The sequence below is a fragment of the Lacerta agilis genome, chromosome 9 (assembly GCF_009819535.1).
Source record: "Lacerta agilis isolate rLacAgi1 chromosome 9, rLacAgi1.pri, whole genome shotgun sequence".
Classification (NCBI taxonomy): domain Eukaryota; kingdom Metazoa; phylum Chordata; class Lepidosauria; order Squamata; family Lacertidae; genus Lacerta; species Lacerta agilis.
Window position 1 is genome coordinate 60,582,737 of NC_046320.1, and position 22,768 is coordinate 60,605,504.

General features: G+C 45.1%; 1 protein-coding gene across 2 annotated transcripts in view; it reads right to left on the reverse strand.

Annotated features, from left to right (window-relative positions):
* Window positions 1–22,768, reverse strand: part of ARHGAP24 (Rho GTPase activating protein 24) — a 314,093-nt gene that overhangs the window by 176,963 nt on the left and 114,362 nt on the right. For both annotated transcript variants that reach the window (XM_033160681.1, XM_033160676.1), the window contains exon 3: window positions 20,734–20,821. In XM_033160681.1, the coding sequence (XP_033016572.1) occupies window positions 20,734–20,821 (88 nt within the window). The remainder of the gene's footprint in view (window positions 1–20,733; window positions 20,822–22,768) is intronic.

Below are 22,768 nucleotides of genomic sequence, written 5' to 3' on the forward strand. Positions count from 1 at the left end.
GTCCTTAAGGTTAAACCAATAATGACACTCGGTGAGCATAAAGTATTGAAATTTACTGCCAAAAATATCAGAACTGTGGTTTTTATCGCTGTAGAGAGACAGGAGTCTCAAGAGATGTGAGGCACTTTCAAGTGGAAAATGACTTCTCCGTCATCCCCCCCTCCCCTTCCTGAGGTCTGCATGTATGGACAGAGAAGTATTTGGCATAAGGTAAATATTCTGGCACCTCTTGAGTGAGGGTTGGGGTGTGTGTGGAAGCAAACAGTCTATTTGTTTGACCTAATCCGCATGACTTTAAAACGCCTTGCGTAATATTGCAAAGGAAAAGTGGCACGACCCAACTTGTCTAGCGGTGCAGACATTTGTGAATGAAAGCCACAGGCATACAGCGAAAAATGGGGAGCAAGGGCAAAACTCAGGCAAGCAAGCTACCGTGTGTGTGTGCGCGCGCAAATAAATAACATACTTGTAGCCATCGCTAATTTCAAATCATAGCGAGCTCCACCCTCTCCACTATTAAACTTTGCCAGAGGCTCTTAACCTCCTGCTGCCTGCTGTATTTATTTACTCAGTGACAGCCATGTGCTCTGCTAGTGTCAAAGCCAAGAGGGTAACAAGATCTTTTAATTAAAGTTATATTGGGGGGATTAAGATTTATCGCAGCAGCTGCAAGTGTGCCAAATGAGAGGCTGTGCAACATGTGATGCTTCTGTGTACATGAACATGCATTTCCTCATTCACATATTCATAGAGAGGCAGGGCATGTCCCCTCACTTATTCACCCTCCTACTTGGGGAGGGACATGAAGAATCACAACGCTAGCAAATTCACACTGACTAAATGTGGGATAGCCTGCCTCATAAAGCCAGCACGCTAAAGTCTAATTAATGCATGAAGGGGTTAATGCCATAGAGTAGGCTGTCCTGCCAAGCTTAGTTCACCTTGATAGAATACCTTGGTGTTTTCACTACCATACTATGTGCATCTTTGTACACGTTACCTAAACTGCATCGCAAAATTCAGAGAAGAGCACATTTCAAGGGATGGTTGTTTCAGTTCGCATCTTGTTCAGAAAGTGTGGACGAGACAGGCATATCTTTCAAAGCAAACAGAATCAAATTCCTCCCACAGCCCAAATCTGGTGCCGTTGTTTGTAAACCAACCAGTTATAGGTACTGCATGCCTTACAAATTCTCCTTCGCTTCTTTCGGACTGGTTCTGTCAGATCAAAGAACAGAGAGAGGGGGCTCCTGTCAGTTTGACGCAACCTCCCTCCATCCCTTCCTATCTCTCTCCTCGAAGGCAGCAGACTTGCCGGCTCTGTGCCAGGTTCTTCTGCCAAGGTCGAAGACAATAGCAAGCTCTGTCCTCCTGTGGAGCAGTCATGCCAAATAGCGAGCAGATGGCAGGGTCCAATACTGTAGTCATTGCACCGCAGTTGGCAAGCTGAAAAGATCGACCTCCCTAGTTAATTTCCTCCCTCCAGTCTCTGCACTTCGGCTGCCAGAACCTGGGCTGAAGGGTCTGTGGCATTTTTCATAATTACCCCTAGAGAGAAGATTTTCAAGAGCAGATTCTCCCCTTGGAGTATGGGCCAGGGAGAAAGCTGCTCCAGTAAGTATGTAGCACTTACAATTACAGATCATGGGAGCAGCAGACATCTGCCTAAAATCAATAGCTACTTCCCTATTCCCAGGGAGTAAATCGTTCCTTTTAAAGGAAGAGTCGCCAGTTTCGCAGGCCCTCTGCGGTTGGTAGGGCTCCAATTACCTTTAAATGCTTCCAGCAAATGTCTCCCATTCTATGCTTTTGGTTTAAAAAGTTGCCCTCACATTTTCGTTTTCAAAGGCGGCAGGTACTACTGAATTGTTAAGACTAGACAGAGACTACAAGGCAATGCAGGGTTGATAGCCGTGGGCCCTAGAGCGCACTAAAGAACATGTTGGACTGTGGCCTAAGTGCTTGTGCTGAGTTCTGAATTTATGTGTTCCTAACAACTTTCCAGATTAATCAGGACAACGACATGGAAATAAGAGAGCATGGTAACCAGTCTTGCTGCACACAAGATCAGTCTTAAATAAAATCACTCTCCATTCCTCCTTTCCCCCTTACAGATGAAATTCCTCAATCAATTTGAACTGCAATGTTTAACTGATAAATTGATCTTTAAAAGCTTTCAATAGAAGAAAAGGTTGCCTGGATTAACTGGGTATGCCAGGCATAGGCAAACTTGGGCCCGACAGATGTTTGGGACTACAATTCCCATCATCCCTGACCCCTGGTCCTGTTAACTAGAGGTAATAGGAATTATAGTCCCAAACATCTGTCGGGCCCAAGTTTGCCTATGCCTGGGGTATGCACTGGCTTGGTCATGGACACAGAATGGAAGATGGCAGGATTCCCAAGGACCTGCTCTACGGGGAGCTGGCTTCAGGCACTGGGCCCATTGGCAGACCAACTCTGTGTTACAAAGATGTCTGCAGATGCAGCATGAAGATTGGCAACATCAACCCTGCCATGTGGGAATCCCTTGCAGATGAGCACAATGCCTGGATGCAGACAGGTCGTGTATCCACAGGAGTGACCAGAGGAGGAGTGACCACTAGGAGAAGCACAGAGAGAAGAAACGCCATGGTGCACCTGGTGCAGCAGAACCAGAAGCCTTCATCTGCCCCAGTTGCAATAAAACATGTCTCCCCCGTATCAGTCTCTACAGCCACAGCAGGCGCTGCAACCTCCCAAAAGTTTGACTTCACCCCAAAGTCGTGCTCCTCCATCATCTCCTGAGTCAGATGGATGCCAGCAACAATGTGTGTATGCATCCATCCCTTTTTAATGCATATATATTATATCTATATAACTTTTAAAAAACGTAAGAAGAGCTACAAGATAGCTTTACCACATCTTTTTCAGTTGATAAGGTCTGGCATGTGCTACTGAAAGCTAAGCATTCTCTGTTTGGGCAGATCCAATTGTGGCATCATTGGGCCCATGCAAAGGTCACTTGAATGTCAACATTACCTGTGGACTAAGCAGCATTTCAAGAGGAAGGGTCATAGTTCAGCGGCAGAGTACATGTTTCGCTTGCAGAAGCTTCTTGCTTCAATCCCTGGGATTTCTATGTATGGCTGGGAAAGACTTTGCCAATTAGTGTTGGCAATACTGAGCTAGATGAACCAGCCACCTGGCTTAGTCTAAGGCACCTCCTATGTTCCTAACTGTCTATGCCATGGGTTGGCAAACTAAGGCCCGAGGGCCAGATCAAGCCCAATTGCCTTCAGGATCCGGCCCGCGTATTGTCCGTGGATCGGCATGGGGATTCTGTTCGTTCAGGCTGGGCTGGGCCATTTCCCCCCCTGCGTCATTCCCCCCCCCACACACACACACCATGATGGCGCCTCCTCCCTCCCTCCTCTTGGCTTCTCCCTGCCCTGCCTAGAGGAGGAAGGGGGCTGGCTGAGCTGGCTGTGGGGTGGGGAGGAGGACTACTTGACCCCCTCGCCTCTTTTTCCAGCTCCCCCTCCCCAGTGCTGCTTCTCCAGCCTGCCACAAGGTCTGAGGGACAGTGGACCGGCCCGTGGCTTTAAAAAAATTGCCGACCCCCGGTCTATGCAACCTCAGGGCTGTGCAATGTTTGCCTGTCAGCACTGCCACCACAAGAATATGCTGTGTTCTTGAAAATAAGCTTGCATACTCTGCAAGAAGCATTTTTAGCCATTGCAGTTTTCAAGAAATCCTAAGGACACGAGGTCTTTCTCACTGCCTGCTTGTGAGGCAATGCATAGTTCATCCTTAGACCTCACCTACATGAGATAATGTGAAGACTGAACGTTAATCCTAGGAAAGAGTTGGGAAAGCCACTTCAGCCCTCGAGCTGGAGGTGGGGTTGCGGGCATCACGACCTGATCACGCACACAGGGGCTGAGAGCCCAGCCCCTGTGCAATTGGCGGGATTCTCTCGCTGACCGACCAACCCGGTCAGCCTGTGAGGGCGTGTCCTGGTCCCTTTAACCAGGAGATGGGCGGGAATTCGCCCTCTCTTCACCCCGCTCCCAGCAGCATCATCTGCCCCTCAGTTGAAGGGTATTCCGTAAAGGCTTCTAGGGGCGTGGCCCTGTCCGAAGCCTAAGGAGGTTAGGGCCTAAGGCACGTTCCAATTGTGGTCACAGGGGGAGTTCTAGTAGATGTACATCGCTGGGGCTCCACTCTGGTGATAACCCTTCCTGGACCTCCAACACATGGGTTGGGGTCAGATATAGTCTGGTGGGGTCCAATGCCTAAGCCAATACCGCTCAACATCTGTAACCAATAAAGTTGTGGCCTTTTCGCCCACTTAAACTTATATGATGTGTCACGTGTCATTATTTTTCACAGGGAGGGGAGGGACATTGCCACGCAATCCAGAATCTGGCTGGTGAAGAGAAGACCATTCCTTGTTGTCCATAGCTGAGGTTTGGTCTTTAGTGTTTTCTGAAAATAGGTCTGTTGGATTCCGGCTGTACCATTGGTGAGGAACCTCCAGATGATGGGCTGGATGCAGCTTCCCATCTAGTTCACTGGCATTTCTACAGGTTCCATGTCTTCTCCTTGGCCCCCTTTGCAATCTATGATCAGACGAGCTATGTGTATGGGGTGGGGTGAGCAGATTGCAGGGAAGGTTAATGACGGCTGAAATATCCCAGTTTAGGATTTCAAGACTGTAAGCAACATACAGGGAAAACCAGCTGATTTGCATGCCTTTGCTCAGCAGGTAGCTGGAGATTAGCAGCTCCATGCAGTGAAGGGAGCCCAGGCACAGCATCACAGATCCATTCCTTGTTGTTGTTGTTGTTTAAAAAAGGGAAAGACGGAGGAAAGAAAACAGTGTGCTTGCCTATCAATGAATGACCAAGAGCACTCCTGCTAGCACCAGCTGCCTATTCCATAATATAATACAAAAAATTGATGACAATGACGATGACAGTGACAATGACAATGACAAGTTTTCCTCTCCCAACTCATCCTATAGCAAAAAAAAGTTTCCATTTATTTCACTAGGAGATAGGGATTGACAAATCTGTGGATTTAAATCAGGCATCCCCAACATGTGGCCCTCCAGATGTTTTTGCCTACAACCCCCATGATCCCTAGCTAACAGGACCAGTGGTCAGGGATGATGGGAATTGTAGTCCAAAACATCTGGAGGGGCCAAAGGTTGGGAATGCCTGATTTAAATTGTCTCAGTTTCTCATTTTTTCCGTCTTAAATTTGGGTCTCCACCTTTCATCAGCAAATTGAATAATAATAATAATAATAATAATAAACCACATGAAAAAAATTCTGCTTTTTAGTACAAATTTCTCCTCTTTGACTAATGCACACATTTTTGGAAGCATTTTCCAGAACATAATGCATTTTTAATGACATTAAATTTACGAATCTATTCGTTTTATGCACATTTTCCCCTACCGTATGCATTTCTGTAAATATTGGTAAAATTTGGAGAATTCTGAAAGATTGCTGTGTTTTGGCTTTTGCATTGTTTCGCAGTTTGGTTGTCATTGTTGTTCAGTCGTTCAGTCATGTCTGACTCTTCGTGACCCCATGGACCAGAGCACGCCAGGCAATCCTGTCTTCCACTGCCTCCCACAGTTTGGTCAGACTCATGTTGGTAGCTTTGAGAACACTGTCCAACCATCTCATCCTCTGTCGTCCCATTCTCCTTGTGCCCTCCATCTCTCCCAACATCAGGGTCTTTTCCAGGGAGTCTTCTCTTCTCATGAGGTGGCCAGTTTCCAACTGTGCATCAGGAAAAACTTTCTGACGGTAAGAGCCATTTGACAGTGGAACAGTCTCCCTCAGGAGTTTGTAGACCCTCCTCCTTGAAGGTTTCCAAACAGAGGGTGGGTGGCCATCTGTCATGGATGCTTTAGCTGAGATTCCTGCATTGTAGGGGGTTGGACTAGATGAACCTTGAGGTCTCTTCCAACTCTAAGATTCTATGATTCTAGGGTATCCTGCAAAATAGCATGGCTGGTTAGCTGGAACCCTGACCAGGAACAATGATGATGGTGATGATGATACAAATTCATAAGGGATGGAAAGAGAAATGAAATTAATTTTCCATTTAAAAGTGAACCTACCTAGTTCACACTTTTGAAAGCAATGTGCCAATTGAAACACAGCTATCCTTTGAAATTCTCACTTCTCCAAACTTTGCAGTACAGATCTCCAGCCAAGCAGAGGTTTGATGGCCATATGTAATGGATGCTTTAGTTGAGATTCCTGGATTGCAGTGGGTTGGACTAGATGTCCCTTGGGTTCCCTTCCAACTCTATAATTCTATGATTCTATGATTCATGCTTATCTATCTCCCAAGTTAATGCAGAAGGAAGAAACAGAATTATGAATGGACATATATGAAAGTGACATGGCTTAGAAATAGAGCCACCAGCCTGGAAGTCACAGATTTCCTTGAACTTCTGGAGGAAGAACAGCAAAAAGAATGATAACTCATGACACAAGGACCTGGTGGCATACTTATGGTCATTTCGGATAATGGGAAATTGAGACCGTAATACAACGAAATGTCCTATGGCCACGCAATAAGAACCTCCCTGCTCACCGTATGAGACATCACAGGCAAAATTAGTTCAACTGAAGTAACACCAATGCCCTTGAGGTTTCCTGCTCCTGACAACTAATGAAGAGGCACTGCTGACTGTCAGGGAGTGGTGTGGGAGGCATTCATCTTTGTGGCAGAATCAATTAAATCCACCAGGTTCTCTGAGCACGATGCGCATGGAAGGAGTTAAAGCCTCAGCCTTTGTTGTCCTGCAAAAGTTGGCGACATGTGAGGATAAGCATCTACGATATGCCCAAAATGCACAAGCATCCCTTGATAGTTCCTTGAAAGAATGGAGCAGGAGGGACCCACATATTTGTATAATGATACTGTTGATGGTTGGCATCCATCTGTCTCGAGATTGCATCTCCAGGGGTGAAGTCAAACTGCTGTATTAGGACCACCAAAGGGAACTCCCCAGGTACATTAATGTGCAGTGATCAGAAGTTGCTTTCTTGGTGGGGCAGAGCTCCCACACAAGCTTTGCAGCAGTCACGACTAACTTAAATGCATTGATTTCAATAGGTCTACTCTGAGTAAGACTTAGATGCCACTCAATATATTGTGAATGCATATATATCACATTACATGCAGGATGTGGGTGGTGCTGTGGTCTAAACCACTGAGCCTCTTGGGCTTGCTGATCAGAAGGTTGGTGGTTCGATTCCCCGTGACAGAGTGAGCTCCCTTTGCTCTGTCCCAGCTCCTGCAAACCTAGCAGTTAAAAAGCACGCGAGTGAGCATACAAATCAATATGGCTGACCTGATCCAAAACACCCACCCACCCCACTCACACAGAAAACCAAAGATCAACACAGCCAACCACAAAGGAACAAGCACACCCTACGCCAATCGCGACCTCTCACCGCCAAAGAAACACAAGCGAGCAACAGAGAACCAACACAACCGACGCTGACACCAAATCCTACATACACTAAGGAAAATAGAAACATCGCCTCCCCACCCCACCCTCCCCCCATCCCACCCACCTCCTTCCCCCTTCTCTGCCTAATGTCTCAACAACCAAAATTGATCTGTAAAAATGTTACATGGAAAAATGCGAGAGACACTTTGTAAACCAAGAAAATCTTTAATAATAATTTTAAAAAAGCACGCAAGTGCCAAGTAGATAAATAGGTACCGCTGAGGCGGGAAGGTAAGCAGCGTTTCCATGCGCTCTGGCACTTGTCAGTGTTCCATTGCGCCAGAAGTGGTTTAGTCTTGGTGGCCACATGACCCGGAAAGCTGTCTGTGGACAAACGCCGGCTCCCTCGGCCTGAAAGTGAGATGAGTGCTGCAACCCCATAATCCATAAACCCAGCCAGATGGGCGGGGTATAAATAATAAATTATTATTAAATTATTATTATTATAATCGCCTTTGACTGGACTTAGCTGTCCAGGGGTCTTTTACCATTACCTATATATCACATGCTGCTATGTTAAAGGTGGGTTGTTTCTGAACAGTAGGGGAAAATGTTGGCTTTATGAAATAAGATCTCCATCATAAGCCCAAAGAAAACCATCTTGCTTTGCTTGGATATGTTGAAACTCTCTGAGGAGGGTTTTAGTTTAAAAACTAACAGACCATCACATCTGACATGGTAATTACTCATTAAACCCTTTGTGCCAAAAACCGCCCCATTCCCCCCTTTCTCGCATTTTGAGCTCAGCAGAAATGAAGAGAGTTTGTGTCTTGAGAAATGATGTCTGGAAAGCCTCTCAAAAATAATTCAGCACATCGTACCCATACTCCGCAGGCCAGATTGCAGCATTTTGCATATCCTGCAATTAGCTATCATTTTAGAAACATATGTCTTCTCAATCACATAACCTTCTGCTCTGATACTATCCTGGCATCCAGTTCCTAAACACATTGGATGCAACCCAGACAAAGTTAGGCTTACTTAAGTCTCCCTGAAATGATACGAATGGATCTTGCAGTAAAGTCTCAGGCATGTCTCCTCCGGGGGGGGGGGGGGAGGCCCAATAACTTCAGTGGGGCAAACTCCAAAGTATGTGCATATATAGGACTGAAAACTTAAATTGCAAACTGGGCTTTTTAACATCCCACTGGTTCAAATGGGACCTAAGTATTCATCACCTTCACTGGACTGAGTTAATTACGAAGCAGGGGTGGGGAAACTGCAGCCTTCCAGATGTTGCCACAACTGTTGGCCATGCCGACTGGGGCTTCATTGTGGGTGAGGAACCTGTGACCCTCCAGATGTTGTTGGACTCCATCAGGCCCAGAGAGCACAGCCACTGGTCAGGGATGATAGTTGTTGTTGTCCATCAACATCTGGGATGGCCACAGTTTACCCTCACCTGTCACAGGTTGCCATGCAGAAGACATTGAGATATCTCCAGTTCGTGAAACGAAGCCTGCATTAATTTGTTAAGGCTCCTTGGCTTAACATTTTAACTAAACCATCAAGGTGCTGTCATGATACCAACAGCAAAGTGTTTCTGCTTCATGTTACAACTGTGCTGCAACTAGAAAAGGCCCCAGGTGTTCACCATTTTACAGATTACTCAGAGAATATACAGAAGCGAAAACATCCCGCCGGTTTCCTTTCCCCTCCACCCCCCCTCCCCAGATTAGAGCCTCAAAAAGCTCGTCGATTCTTCCCAGTGAAATTGAAATTTCAAAAGTGAATGCAGCGTCCTGGGAGAGAGAGGTTGCTAGGATGAGGAAATGAAAACACGCCGCACCAGTGGGAACAACACAATTTGATATCAGTCTGTGACTACAAGAGCCAGAGCAGTAGGAAGATTAAGAAGAAAAACACTATCTAAAGCCCACCTGGCAATCGCTCGTGAGAGCTCTCGGGAGCCGGTTGGTGTCAAATGTTTTTTTAAAGTGTGCTCCCCCCCACCCTTCTATCCATCCTGCCTAATGAAAAAAGCATTTTGATAGATCTCACAATGCTTTGAATTGCTCGTTTTTACAGCGGAGGTGATTTAGCAGCAGGCTGTGGAGGTTGGAAGCAAGCCATGGAGGGACCATTTTTATTCCTTCACTATGGAACTTTCCAAGTAGCCCAGGGAAAGTAATGAATACTGATCTGATGATAAGCGAGTTCTCTTCTTTAGGAGAAAAGTGACTCCACGCAGCAAGACCTACCAAGCCTGAAACAGCTAAGGGTGCAGCTACTGGGGGAAGGGCTGTGGCTCAGTGCTAGAGCATCTTCTTTTCTTGCAGAAGGTCCCAGAATAAATCCCATTGCCTATGGCTGGTTTTCCAGCTGCAGCCCCTTTACTTGTCCATAGTACCTCATGTTCTGCTAACTTCCAGCTTGGATTACTGCAGGGTGCTCTACATGGGGCTTCCCTTGAAGATGGTCTCAACTGGTCCAAAATGCAGCAGGGTTTCCATTCGAAATGCACAGAACTCCCGTCCTAAAACACTGGCTTGCTGTTCATTCCCAGGCCCTATTCAAGGTGCTCACATTAGTGTTTAAAGTCTTAAGCAACTTAGGCCCCAAACATATGCAAGACCACCTCCTTCCCTGCAGACCATCCTGGGTGTTAAGATCAGCAGAGCAGGCCCTCAGAAGACGTTCTTCTCTGTGGAAGTTGTGGAATTCCCTCCCCAGGGAGGTGTATCTGGCTTCTTCACTATACAGTGAAGGTACCTTGGTTCTCAAACTTAATCTGTTCCGGGAGTCCATTCGACTCCCGAAACCGTTCAGTGGGGGAGGTGCAGCTGCAGGAGCTTCCTACACTCAAGCGGAAGCCACATCAGATGTTCGGCTTCTGAGAAATGTTCGCAAACTGGAATACTTTGCGACATTCAGGAACCGATTTGTTCGGGAGCTAAGCCATTCGAGTACAGCACTGTACAGCTTTTGGCAAATGTTGAAGATGCATCTCTTTATCCTGGCCTTTGACACCTTAGATGTGTACACTCTGGTTTAACTGTTTTTAAAATTTCCATTTTAATTTGTCATAACCTGCCCTAGGACCTGCTGGGGAAGGGTGGGCAATTTTTTTTAATCATCATCATCTTCCCTAGCATTTCCCTAAAAGCTGGGAAAGGCTTCTGCCTGAAGCCCCAGACAGCCACTGGCAGTCAGTGTAGACAATACTGAACTGCATAGACTAGTGGTCTGACTCAGTATAAGGCAGCTCCCTGTGTTTCTACTTCAAGCACTCCTTGCTTTCATGTGAATTGGCCCACCAGCTGCTGCATTCACCTTGTCTATGTCATGGCCTTCTAGGTGAAAACTGGTGGTGACATGCAAAACAGCATGTGTTGGTCCCTGCACCAAGAGATTAGGTTACTCTCCTCTTTGTGTGTGCACTGCTAGCAACTGAAGACGCTCCCTTTAAAACAAGCTTTCGATTCTGCTTCAACTTAACGTTATTGATTGCTAGTGCTGCTTTGCCTTCTTGGTTCTTTTTTGCAGCTTTTCTTAGTTTGATCATTTCTGTTTTAATGGCTGGATTATTTTCGTCTCTGTGTTTGCTTTCATATTTGTAAGCTGCTTTGACAAACTCCTTTCTGGAGGGAGTTTCTCCCTCCAGAATTTTGTTACAATAATGAAAAAGTAACAGATATGTAAAACCTGAAACACTAATACACCATCACATTGATGTAGTACAGGTGGCATATTGGACCAGAAGCTGCACAGCATTCAAAGATAGAGAAGATGTTTGGGTCTCCTGCTGGGGCAGCAAGGCTGGTCAGGACCACGGAGAGCTCCAAGTCAACAGCATGTTCCTATGCACTCTCTGTTTCCTAGAGCTATGGCAGGTTGGTGTGTCAACTTCTGTCTGCCAGCCTTAGGTTCAGTGGATTGCTGATGTCCAGAAGTAGGTTCAGAGTCCTGAACCTGATCCAGCTCCTTAGCTGGAGTCTCTGCAGCCTCCAACTCTGTGTCATGATTACTGCTGGCCTCTAGCATTATATCAGGGATTGAATCTCTCACTCAATCATAACGCCTGGCATTATGCGGGCTTCTCTTGGCATCCCCTCATCCCCCCCCCCTTACCCAACCAGTCAGGAAACAGGGCCATGTTTTCTAAGAAACAGTGGTGCTTCTGGGATTATCCTCATGCCTACTTGGGTTGCCTTAGCAAATCTTCGTGCAATTTGTTAATATGCCTTCACACCCTAGATAACACAGGGTGGCATCCAGTTGAACAATTCCACTAGTGCAAGGACTTACTGCTGTGCCATGGAGCTTGCCAACCCTCTTCTCTCCCCAAGCAGTTCCTATCATTCCCTTCCTCCTTATTTTTCTTAGTTTCCAAAAGTGTTCTCCCCAATTTCTACATATTTCCAGGACACCTGGAAAGAGCAATGTTTTATTTCAATAAATATAAGCTGATTTCTAAAGTACCTTCGCCTGGTTGTAAGGCTTGGGTGATAGTGTAGGTGTGGGGAGTTTTAACAGCTATCTGAAAAAGAAACTGGTGGACTTCTGTTATGTGTTTGTGAACATGTATAGCATACTAAAGTCTGAAAGTAACTACTTTCACTTGCTTTTCGGAAGAGTTTGGTCTATTGTAGGTTTTTTTAAAAAAAATATATATCATAACCTTATTTGAGAATAATTCCATCAAACATAGTGTGGCTTACTTTCACAATAGGCCTTTATAAGATCAGGAGCTCTCATTCAGGGTTAAAACTGAAGCAGGACAGTATTTTGCCTTTGCTGTACCCATCACCAGTTCTGGCTCCATACACTATTGACATGAGGCCCCCAACAGATTACCCTTGAGGGAATGTGGCCCTCAACAGAAAAAGGTCTGCCTGCCTCGAGAAGCAGGTGATGAGGAAGAGCTCTCCCTGAACTCCTAAAGAAGAAGAAGAGTTTGGACATGATATCCTGCCTTTCACTCCCTTTAGGAGTCTCAAAGCGGCTAACAATCTCCTTTCTCTTCCTCCCCCACAACAAACACTCTGTGAGGTGAGTGAGGCTGACAGACTTCAGAGAACTGTGACTAGCCCAACGTTACCCAGCAGCTGCATGTGGAGGAGTGGGGAAGCAAACCCGGTTCCCCAGATCACGTGTCCACCACTCTTAAACACTACACCACACTGGCTCTCAGAGCAGTTGCCATTAAATAGTCTGATCTAGTATAAGGGAACTTCCTATGTACAATCCAAGACACACTTTCCCAAGACTCCCACTGAATTTGACAGCACAGAATTTGAGTAGAAATTTTATTAATGTATTTATGAGATTTCTCACCATAAGGTCCCAGAGAAGGTTACAGTAATAAAAATATGCAGTTATAAAACCAATTAAACTGTTGCAATGCATAGTATTGCACAGTAATCAGGCAATCCTGTGCAAACCTAAACTGCATTCCTGCATTAAGCCGCATTGAACATAGTGCAACATGAATAGGATTGCACTGTCAAATTGAAACGTCATACTTTTTTTTTTTACAATACGCTACTGATAAATCAAGAAGTCAGTTTTTGAAAGTGTTTTGAATATGTTGAAATCCAAATAAATTTGTATTATGTAAACCACATAGAAAGTTAATATATTTTATTAGATGAGGTGGGGAAGGGAACCTACACAGGCTTTTCTTTTTTAATCTAACTGGCTATTCAAAAATGTACACACATAGTTAATTGCACAGAATGGCCATCAACGTATATCTCTCTCTTTTGTATCCCCAGACAGAGAATTCAAATATCACGCAACAATCCTACTCCCCCTCGCATTCTCAGAATAATTTACATGCATTGCCAACAAAGAAGCAAGAATGAGGGGGAAATGTTTTTGAAGCTGCCTACAGATTTAACATACAGATACCAGATTGTCCCCAGTTGCCTTTGGAATGTTAAGGGAAACCTCAACCTTTGTTGTATGCACAGTGAGGAATTATCAAGCTAAGAAAAACAAGTTTCGGTGCTCTGTCGCTGCAATAAAATACACCCAGTTTGAGTTCTGCGTTTTTGTAAAATAAAACAAAGCAACAGTACGATTAAAATTCAGTCCTGCATGGGTACTAACAACCAACACCCCCCACCACTGCAGCTAGGATTTTGGATTTCCGCCTCTCATTTTGAGCTGGAGAGACCCATGCCATATTACAAATCACTTCTGAATGTGCCCCCCTCCCCACTTCCATAAGTGGTGTAACAAGGGTGGTCTCCCCCACAACTGGTGCAATGTGTCAGCAAGGCAGACACGGAGATCCCTGAGAAATGGTGATTTCCTCCGGATTCCTCACATCAGGAATTGCTGCTTTAGCAGAAGCAGCAGCAGCAACAACAACAAATGGAAGGGTGAGGGAGAAATTCCTCCCTCCCTTGTGGTGTCATGGCCACCAGGAAAGTAAGTGGTTGCCTGGGGTGGGTGGAAGGAGCATAGAAGGCATGGAGAGAAGAGTCCAGTCCTTCTCTAGCTTAAGTATAATTTGTCTTGACTCGAGGGTTGTTGTTGTTGTTTAAGAGAAAAGGGCACCATGGCATTCAGCATCACATTGACCCAGCAAGCCAAAAATGGGGAGACCCTTGAAAAGACAGCATGAAAAAGCAAAACACCATTTGGTGTGGGGTGGGGGCAGTACCCCGCCAAACTCAGTCTGCCCACACTTGCTTGCCTTCTTACAGTGTGGTTTAGTGGTTAAGAGCGCTAGACTCGTAATCTGGGGAACCGGGTTCGTGTCTCCGCTCCTCCACATACAGCTGCTGGGTGACCTTGGGCTATTCACACTTCTCTGAAGTCTCTCAGCCCCACTCACCTCACAGAGTGTTTGTTGTGGGGGAGGAAGGGAAAGGAGAATGTTAGCTGCTTTGAGACTCCTTCGGGTAGTGTTAAAGCGGGATATCAAATCCAAACTCTTCTTCTTCTACTTTTAACCAATCCCTGGCTGTCAGCTACCTCCTCTTCCTTAATCCCAGTGTCATAGAACTCATCAAGGGGTGGCGGCAAAAGTAGAATTAATTGCCTCTGCCTCTCATTGACTCTGGCTCCACCTAATGGTTAGTTCCTTGTCTTCTGCCCTTCTAGCTCCAATGGGCACCAGCCACCTCTGAACACCTACACTGCCACCATTCAAGAGGCTTGCGAGTTAGAAATGAAGCTAGCTGCCTCAAGGATCAATGGGTGTCTTTGTATACATAGAATAAAGCCACAGATCATAAAATTGAAAGGGACTTCAAAGATCATCTGATCCTGTCCTGCCTGACGCAGGGAAATCTGTTGTACAGAACATTTGTTGTAGATTTTCTTATTGGTGAAAAAGAAAGCCAATGGAATAAGATGAGCAATGTTATTGTTGGAAGGATAACATTGTGAGATGTCCATCCAGATTCGAGTACAAAAATCTGGGAAGCAATAATCTTCTGCTACTTCCCAGTGCTGCTGTTAGCAACAAATTTGCTGGCCTGGATAGGTCACGGAGAAATATTCTCTTGTTACTACACCATTGGGATCAATAGGGGGCTTGAAAACAATATACCATACACAGGGGTAGTGAGAGGATGTCCATCTTTGCATTAATTTGATTTGTGCTTCCGTCAGTGGCTCCAGAAGTGGGCAGGGATGCTATGAATCAGTGATTTTCTGTGGCGCCAGATGTAAGTATCCCCAAGCAAGCAGCAAGCAGAGGGCAACTGGATGCACAAACTTGTTTGACAATATAGCCAACTGCACATGTGGCAGAACTGCATTGTGAAAATCATGGTCGCTTTTGCCGATAAGTGTTCTGAACTTCTCAGAGCACAGAAAGATGGAAATAGTAGAGATACATTCTGTGTATGGCTAAAAAAAGGGAGGGTATTCCTGAATCAGACCGTGGTACTTTTTGAATATTTGGCTATCTATTTCCAAACCTCTAAACGCAGACTTACTCTGAAATGTTTTCATCTACATTTTCCGAGCAAAGAGTAGTTGGGCAATTATGCCTGCTTTCAGAGATTTAGGAAGATTGGCCCATTTGCTTTCCTGTCAAATTGGCAGTAAAAGAAAAAAGCAAGTAAATCTGGAGAGAGGTTTGGGACGTTATGTCAGTGTTTTTCAACCTTTTTTGGGCAAAGGCACACTTGTTTCATGAAAAAAAATCACAAGGCACACCACCATTAGAAAATGTTAAAAAATTTACCTCTGTGCCTATATTGACTATGTATAAAGTAATTTTTCCCACGGCACACCAGGCAACATCTCGTGGCACACTAGTGTGCCGCGGAACAGTGGTTGAAAAACACTGCGTTATGTGATGCATGTTGTTTTCTGCGTCAGCTGTTCCTGCATACAAAATGCCGCCGATACTCAGAACTGTATGAGAAGCCATGCTAGGCAAAACCCGAGCATTCGGGCTAGCCGTGCGAGTACTTTATATTTGTCAACAGTACCTGAAATCAGCTAAGCTGCTGTAGCTACACGAAACAAAAACTCAGATTTATTTATGGCCTAGAGGCCCGAGGGGTTTTGCACAAACAGAAATGGGTTGATACTGATTGATGCACCAACCTGAGACTGCAAAACGAAGTGTGCGAGAGAAATGGTACAGCGACTGAAAGTGCATTTCTAATTCTGGGCAAAAGGATTGGAGCCTCTGTGAGATGGAAGCTTAACAAAGGCAGCATTCCACAGGCAGTTCTTTCTAATCAAGAAAGGTATGGAAATTATTGCTCTTAAGTGTGAAGATTAGATTCTCTCTAAGTGGATCTCAAGCCTTATTCAAACATTTGCGCTACTCTTAAGATAGAGAAATCGGGTCCTCCCTCAATGAGGGCACGTGTTGCGGTGCGACCTGGCAACCAGAGCCTGTATTGCGGGTGGGGTCGTTTGGATAGCCACAACACCCTATTGGTGGGTCCCTCAATGCTGAGAGCAATCTGACCAATGGGACGCAGGTAAAGGACATTGAGGGACCAATTTAAGCCCATGTACGTGATCCTGAGCTTCCCCTTCGGGCTAGTGCATCAGAACACCCGCCCACCTCTCCCTCTATTTAGGTCTTGCGCTTGACCTTGCTATGCCGTCATGTGTCACCTGTCGTTGGGACAGGGGCATGGCAGGAATTTTCCCACTTGGCTGATTGGCTGTTGCCACTTGGGTTTCGCCTGCCGCGTAGCAAATCGTAACAACTTGTAAGGTTGCGGATAGGCTCTGGTTCAAGTGATAGGGGTGGCAGAAGGGTCTCACCATCCCTATGTGAAGGGTATTCCGGTAAAGGAATCCAGGGACTCAATGGCTTGGTCAACCCTGAGAGGGGTTGTGCCCGTGCCGGAGTCCAGGGGGATATCCGGGTGGTGGACTGGCGGTGTTCCCGCCTTCCGTTGTCCTTGGTGTTCACCCTAGGCTGACCTATGATAGAGCTCTGGGTCAGCGCTGCCTGCAAGGGTGCAGGGAGCTAGTCGAACCAGAGCCTATGCAACCACTCACTTGATTGTAATCAATAAAGTTGTGGCCTAAATTCTGCCAAAAACCAAACCAAAATTTGAGTCCTGACTGAATTTATTTCTAGGGCTGGTTAAAAGGTCTAAACATGCAAAGGGTTATATGGTGAGCTCTTTGGGCTGAATCGAAGAACCAGTGCAGCAACTGAGTCAGTACAGAAGGTTTGCAAGACCCAGGGGTGCCGTAAACCCAACTTCTATCAAGTTTTATTCAGAGCTCTGTACAAATGGCCTCTTGGTGTTCCCTACACTGTTTATGGGTAGAGAAACCAGGAGGACAATTTCCCTGCCTTTCTCCAGTCGCTGTTTTGCTGTTTTGCTGCAACTGCGATGGCAACCTGGCTATCCTTTCTGTATTCCACCACAGTTTCCCAGACGTCATGCCAGCACATTTTGGGAAGGAAATGGTGGCCATCTGGAGGAGAATATTTTGGGGGGGGGGTGTGTGCAAAGTGGCATTTATATATTTATTTTAGGGGAGTGCGGAAAAAAGGAAAATCACAGAAAAATATGTGAGAAATTTCAACTCAGTCTAAAAACAACAACATTTAAAACAGTTATCAAACACTGTACTGGGGTTGCCAGAAAATAAAATAAAATGCTAATAGAATAAAATCCCAAACATGTTTCAACCAATGTTGCGTTACGTTATTCTTTTTTAATATCTTTTATGGATTGGACTGAAAGTTCAGGAACACGCAATGCACTTTTAACCCTGAGGACACAACCCAGTTGGATCATCCATTTTCCAGATGGGCTTAAGGCTTACTCACAGTAGACCCATTCGAATGAATAAACATGACTAAGTTAGGTCAATTGGTTTCAATGGGTTGTCTTGGAGTAAAACTTACTTGAACAGCAACACCCATGATAACAGAATCCACAACTAAACTGGGACATACTAGGCCTTAGAATATACTGGTCTTCTACAGCAAAAAGTGAAAAGGAAAATGATACACATCAACTCTCAGTTAAATACCAATGACCTATATATATCAGCATTCAAGCCACAAAGATCCTGCCCCTATTGCTGGTTCAAAGCAGCCTAATCTGGAACATAGTTCCCACATAGAAACTTCTGTAATCATATGCCAAAATAGATGAGGGTGGAGGAAGCTGAATAAGGAAAACTGGATATGGTTTAGCTCCCCACCCCCACCCCCACCCCATATTTTCTCCAGGGAAATAATAATCAAATGCATCTGACCAACCTCTCTGCCCTTCAGCTGAATCAATTAACATTTAGCCATGGATTCCACTCTTGGCCAGCCTACATTTGCCTGTATTGTTTTGCAGAAATATTTTCAAGCCTGGAATTTCATGCCTTTTAAACTGAGGAGGATGTATGCATGTCTTCAACGGGTTTTTAAAATTTAAAGAAAAAACAAAATTACAATAGCAACTTTACGCGAAAACAATTCAACAGCCAGATAAGTGATGGTGGGACAGTATAAGTGCCATAGATGTCGGAATTTTCTCCCACTAGCTGTTTCTTCATGTCATTTATATCCTACCAGTCCTGAAGGAACCGAGGCAGCAATGCTGTGAAGAGACTATTAATTCATAGAATATTCTTCGTGCGCTCTCTCTCTCTCTCTCAGCCCTCATTCAGGAAGACCCCTGAACAAAGTGATGGTGTGATGAAGATCCTGAACTAATCCACATCTTTAGCACCATCCTCCAGCAATATTCTTAGCAGGAATCCAATCTATTTTTCCTATCTTCGATATTCCTGGCCACAGCCAATGCTGCCATTGGACAAATGGAACATCTGTCCATTATGCTAAGCATGCGGGGAATGCTAGAGAAAGCCAACTGCTGGTCACCAGCCCAACACAGCTTCCCTCATTGTGTCATTGGCTCCAAACTGTAGTCCATTAGAACTTTGGTTTCCCATGAAACTATAAGACACACATTGACTTCTGCATCAGATAAGGTAGGGGAGGGGTGTACCAAAATGAGGAAGCATGCACAAAAAATAATTATCTGTCCAGGATGACCTATTACAGTATTTCATTCCAAAGTCTTCAGAATGAACAGGAAATATTTCCTCCACCAGGCACTGCTCATTTACTTATTTAAAATCATTTCCAAAACTCTTAATATTTTTAAACTCTTCAAGCGGTAGAAACTATGTGCAATATAAAAACCAACATCAATTAAGACAGCCTAAAATTAATAAAATGGTATAAAAGCAAATAAAACAGAGATTCTGGGGATTCACACACATAAATCAGGGACCAATCATATGGGTCAGGTTTCTTAGCATCCATCTGTCTCAAGAGGCAAGGGAGTGAGCCTCCGGGGGGGGGGGGGTTTAGCAGCAATAAAGTGACTGCCTGGGGGTGCAAGCCTGGGTAGTGTATACGGCAGTCTTGGACTGACCAGATGACAAGAACCCCCCACTTGGCTTCACTGATGTGGTCCAAAGGAAAGCAGAGCTATATGTTTTGCATCAGATTGGCTGCAGGAGTTGCTGGAAGGAAGCGTACAAGACACCATCCAACTGTCTTAGGGACTCCACTCTAGATTTGTAGGGACGTGGGTGGCGCTGTGGTCTAAACCACTGAGACTCTTGGGTCTGCCGATCAGAAGGTCAGCAGTTCGAATTCCTGTGACGGAATGAGCTCCCGTTGCTCTGTCCCATCTCCTGCCAACCTAGCAGTTTGAAAGCATACCAGTGCAAGTAGATAAATAGGTACTGCTGTGGCGGGAAGGTAAATGGCATTTCTGTGCACTCTGGTTTCCGTCACAGTGTCCTGTTGCACCAGAAAGCCGTTTAGTCATGCTGGCCTCATGACCCAGAAAGCTGCCTGTGGACAAACGCCGGCTCCCTCGGCCTGAAAGCGAGATGAGCGCTGCAACCCCATAGTCGCCTTTGACTGGACTTAACCATCCAGGGGTCCTTTACCTTTTTACTCTAGATTTGTCTAGGGTGTACTCCTTAGCCTTTTCTTCTCCCAAAAATATCCCACAAGGCAGCAGAGATTTAAGATCAGAGTTTTCCTTCTCCTAGATCTGCTGTTATGGAGTGCTCACTTTAACTAATTATTACCTAATGTTAACAGATCAAATCCTTTAAGGCAGGCGTCAGCAAGGTTATCCAGCCATGGGCTGGATCAAGCCCACGGAGAGTATTCGTGGGCCGGACATGCGCAGCGCGATGCCGGAAATCTCGTCTGCACATGTCTGTGGCACCGGAAATCGCTTCCGCGCATGTCCGTGACACTGAAAATCGCACCTGCGCAGAAGCGATTTTTTCAGCGTCTGGACATGCACAGATGCAATTTCCAGTGCCGATTGGCAAGTCCCCGCGCTGCGCCAGTTTAGCAAAGTGTGCGGGGGGCTTGCCAAGCAGGTGGCTCGGTTGGCGGGTGGCTCATGGGCTGGTAAAACAGCCTTCGTGGGCCGCATTCGGCCCACGGGCCAGAGGTTGCCAACCTCTGCTTTAAGGGTTCCATTTCTTTCAAAGCCAAGGAAGTCTAGAAACTTAAAGCAACCTCTAATGTGCCAGATGCACATGAACTATAATCTTCTTTATATAAAACAAAGAAAATAGGAAAAACTGTAAATAAACTTTACCACTAACACATATACATATGCGTATATGTATATATATATATATATGAGATCCTCCCATTTCTCCTTAAATTGAATCATTAATCATCTCTAGCATCTGTTAAGGCTGAATAAAGTTGGTCATTAGTCAGTCAGTACAACATAACAACAGATTTATAGTGAATAAAATATCCTACCTGGAATCACTTCAAAGAGGAACTTCCCTGGACTTTCATCATTGCAAGGATGCTCAGTCACCCGATTTCCAGGCAAGAATATGGTACCCTTAAAAAATAAAATTTTGAAAAAGAAGAGGAGATGAGCCCTTGAGATCAAGGGAATAATATTAAAACTCAAGATTAAAGCCCATAAATCATGCTGAATATCACATCTGGCTACCCAAACCATCCCAAATGACTCGTCCTGGAAGATGTTCTGGTTTGGATGGCTCTGCAGGTAAAGAGGGGCTTCACATTTATAAAGCATCTCTGCATCTCAGATGCGCTTGGCACACTCAGTAGAGCATTCATGGCCACTCTCAAACCAGATGAAAGCATCGTGCATGATTGTACACTGTGCTAACCATGGCCTACTGATTGAACCCTGATTTTCGAACACCCCAAGGGCACAGTGAAACCAAGTGCTGATCTAAAGCCAGCTGCCAGAGTGTGAATAAAGGGAGACTTTGGTGAGGCCTGTGTGCTGTCTTGCAAGCAAGGATGTGCAAAAATCACATTTGTTCAGGGCAGAACTATAATCATGGTCTTTGTATAGTATAGTATCTAACTATCATTAAGAAATCAAAAATATGATTAAAGCATTACATCTGCACTTAAGCTCCACTGCAGTGGAACACAGTGGGAGAGACTCTTCAGGCTGAAGTTTCCAACTTTATAGGTCAACACACAGTTATAGTAAAGCTATACAGTAGTTATGCTTCTCTGTAAACTCAGCTGAGATGGAAGCTGACAATCCATCTTGTCCCCAGCAGATTGATTTGAAGCTTCTATTTTCTCTGCCACATGCAGAATACAGAATCTTATTTTGACATCATTAATAGCTTCGCCGTTCCATTGAACACTGAGCAATCTGACAGCCTCTAACATTTCCAATTTCAGAAGATGCATATAAAGGGCTGGAACGAAATAGTTAGTTCTCTGTTCTGGGTATCTCAAACTCTTAATTGCTCAAATCTAGTTCTATCGTTCTTCCAGAATTTCTTTCACAGCACACACACACAATCTACACACACAGGGAAACACACACACACACAGAGAGAGAGAGAGAGAGAGAGAGAGAGAGAGAGAGAGAGAGAGAGAGAGAGACTGTTGAATGTTACCTTTTTGGTGTAGGTTGCTTCTTTTAAAGTTTTGTTTTATTATCACATTTTTGTATTGCATTAGATGGGGGACTTGAACCACCTCTAACCAGTTTCAAGCCAGTCACACATCCTCTTATGTATAAGATGGACATTTTATGCTTCTGCAGCTTGTAAACCGCCTTGAGTATTGTAAGACAGAAAGACGGTATACAAATGAAAAATGATGATGATGATGACTTTCCCACAGTTTGTTCCACTGAGCCTCAGAAAGGTGAGTAAAGGGGGCGAGGACCTCATATTTATCCACATAGAGGCAGTAACTGAAATTAACTTAACACACTGGGCAGTCAGCCTCTGGTTGATTAAAGCCAGCCTCCTGTACAGCCCACAGCAATACTGCAAATATATTCTCCATCAACATCATTATTTAATTGTGCTTAAATGGTACCGTTTCCACAAGCCTTTCCAAAGCCCATGATCCCTTATTGCCATGTCATATCACATTACTTTATCCTCCCCTGTAATCAGAAGTTGCTTTCATTTTCAGATTTTGCGAGGTTCTACTCTACAATTCCATGGACTGCAAGAAGATCAAACCTATCCATTCTCAAAGAAATCAGCCCTGAGTGCTCACTAGAAGGACAGGTCCTGAAGTTGAGGCTCCAGTACTTTGGCCACCTCATGAGAAGAGAAGACTCCCTAGAAAAGACCCTGACGTTGGGAAAGATGGAGGGCACAAGGAGAAGGGGACGACAGAGGATGAGATGGTTGGACAGTGTTCTCGAAGCTACCAAGATGAGGCTGACCAAACTGCGGGAGGCAGTGAAGGATAGGCGTGACTGGCGTGCTCTGGTCCATGGGGTCACGAAGAGTCGGACACGACTGAACGACTGAACAACAACAAACAACTC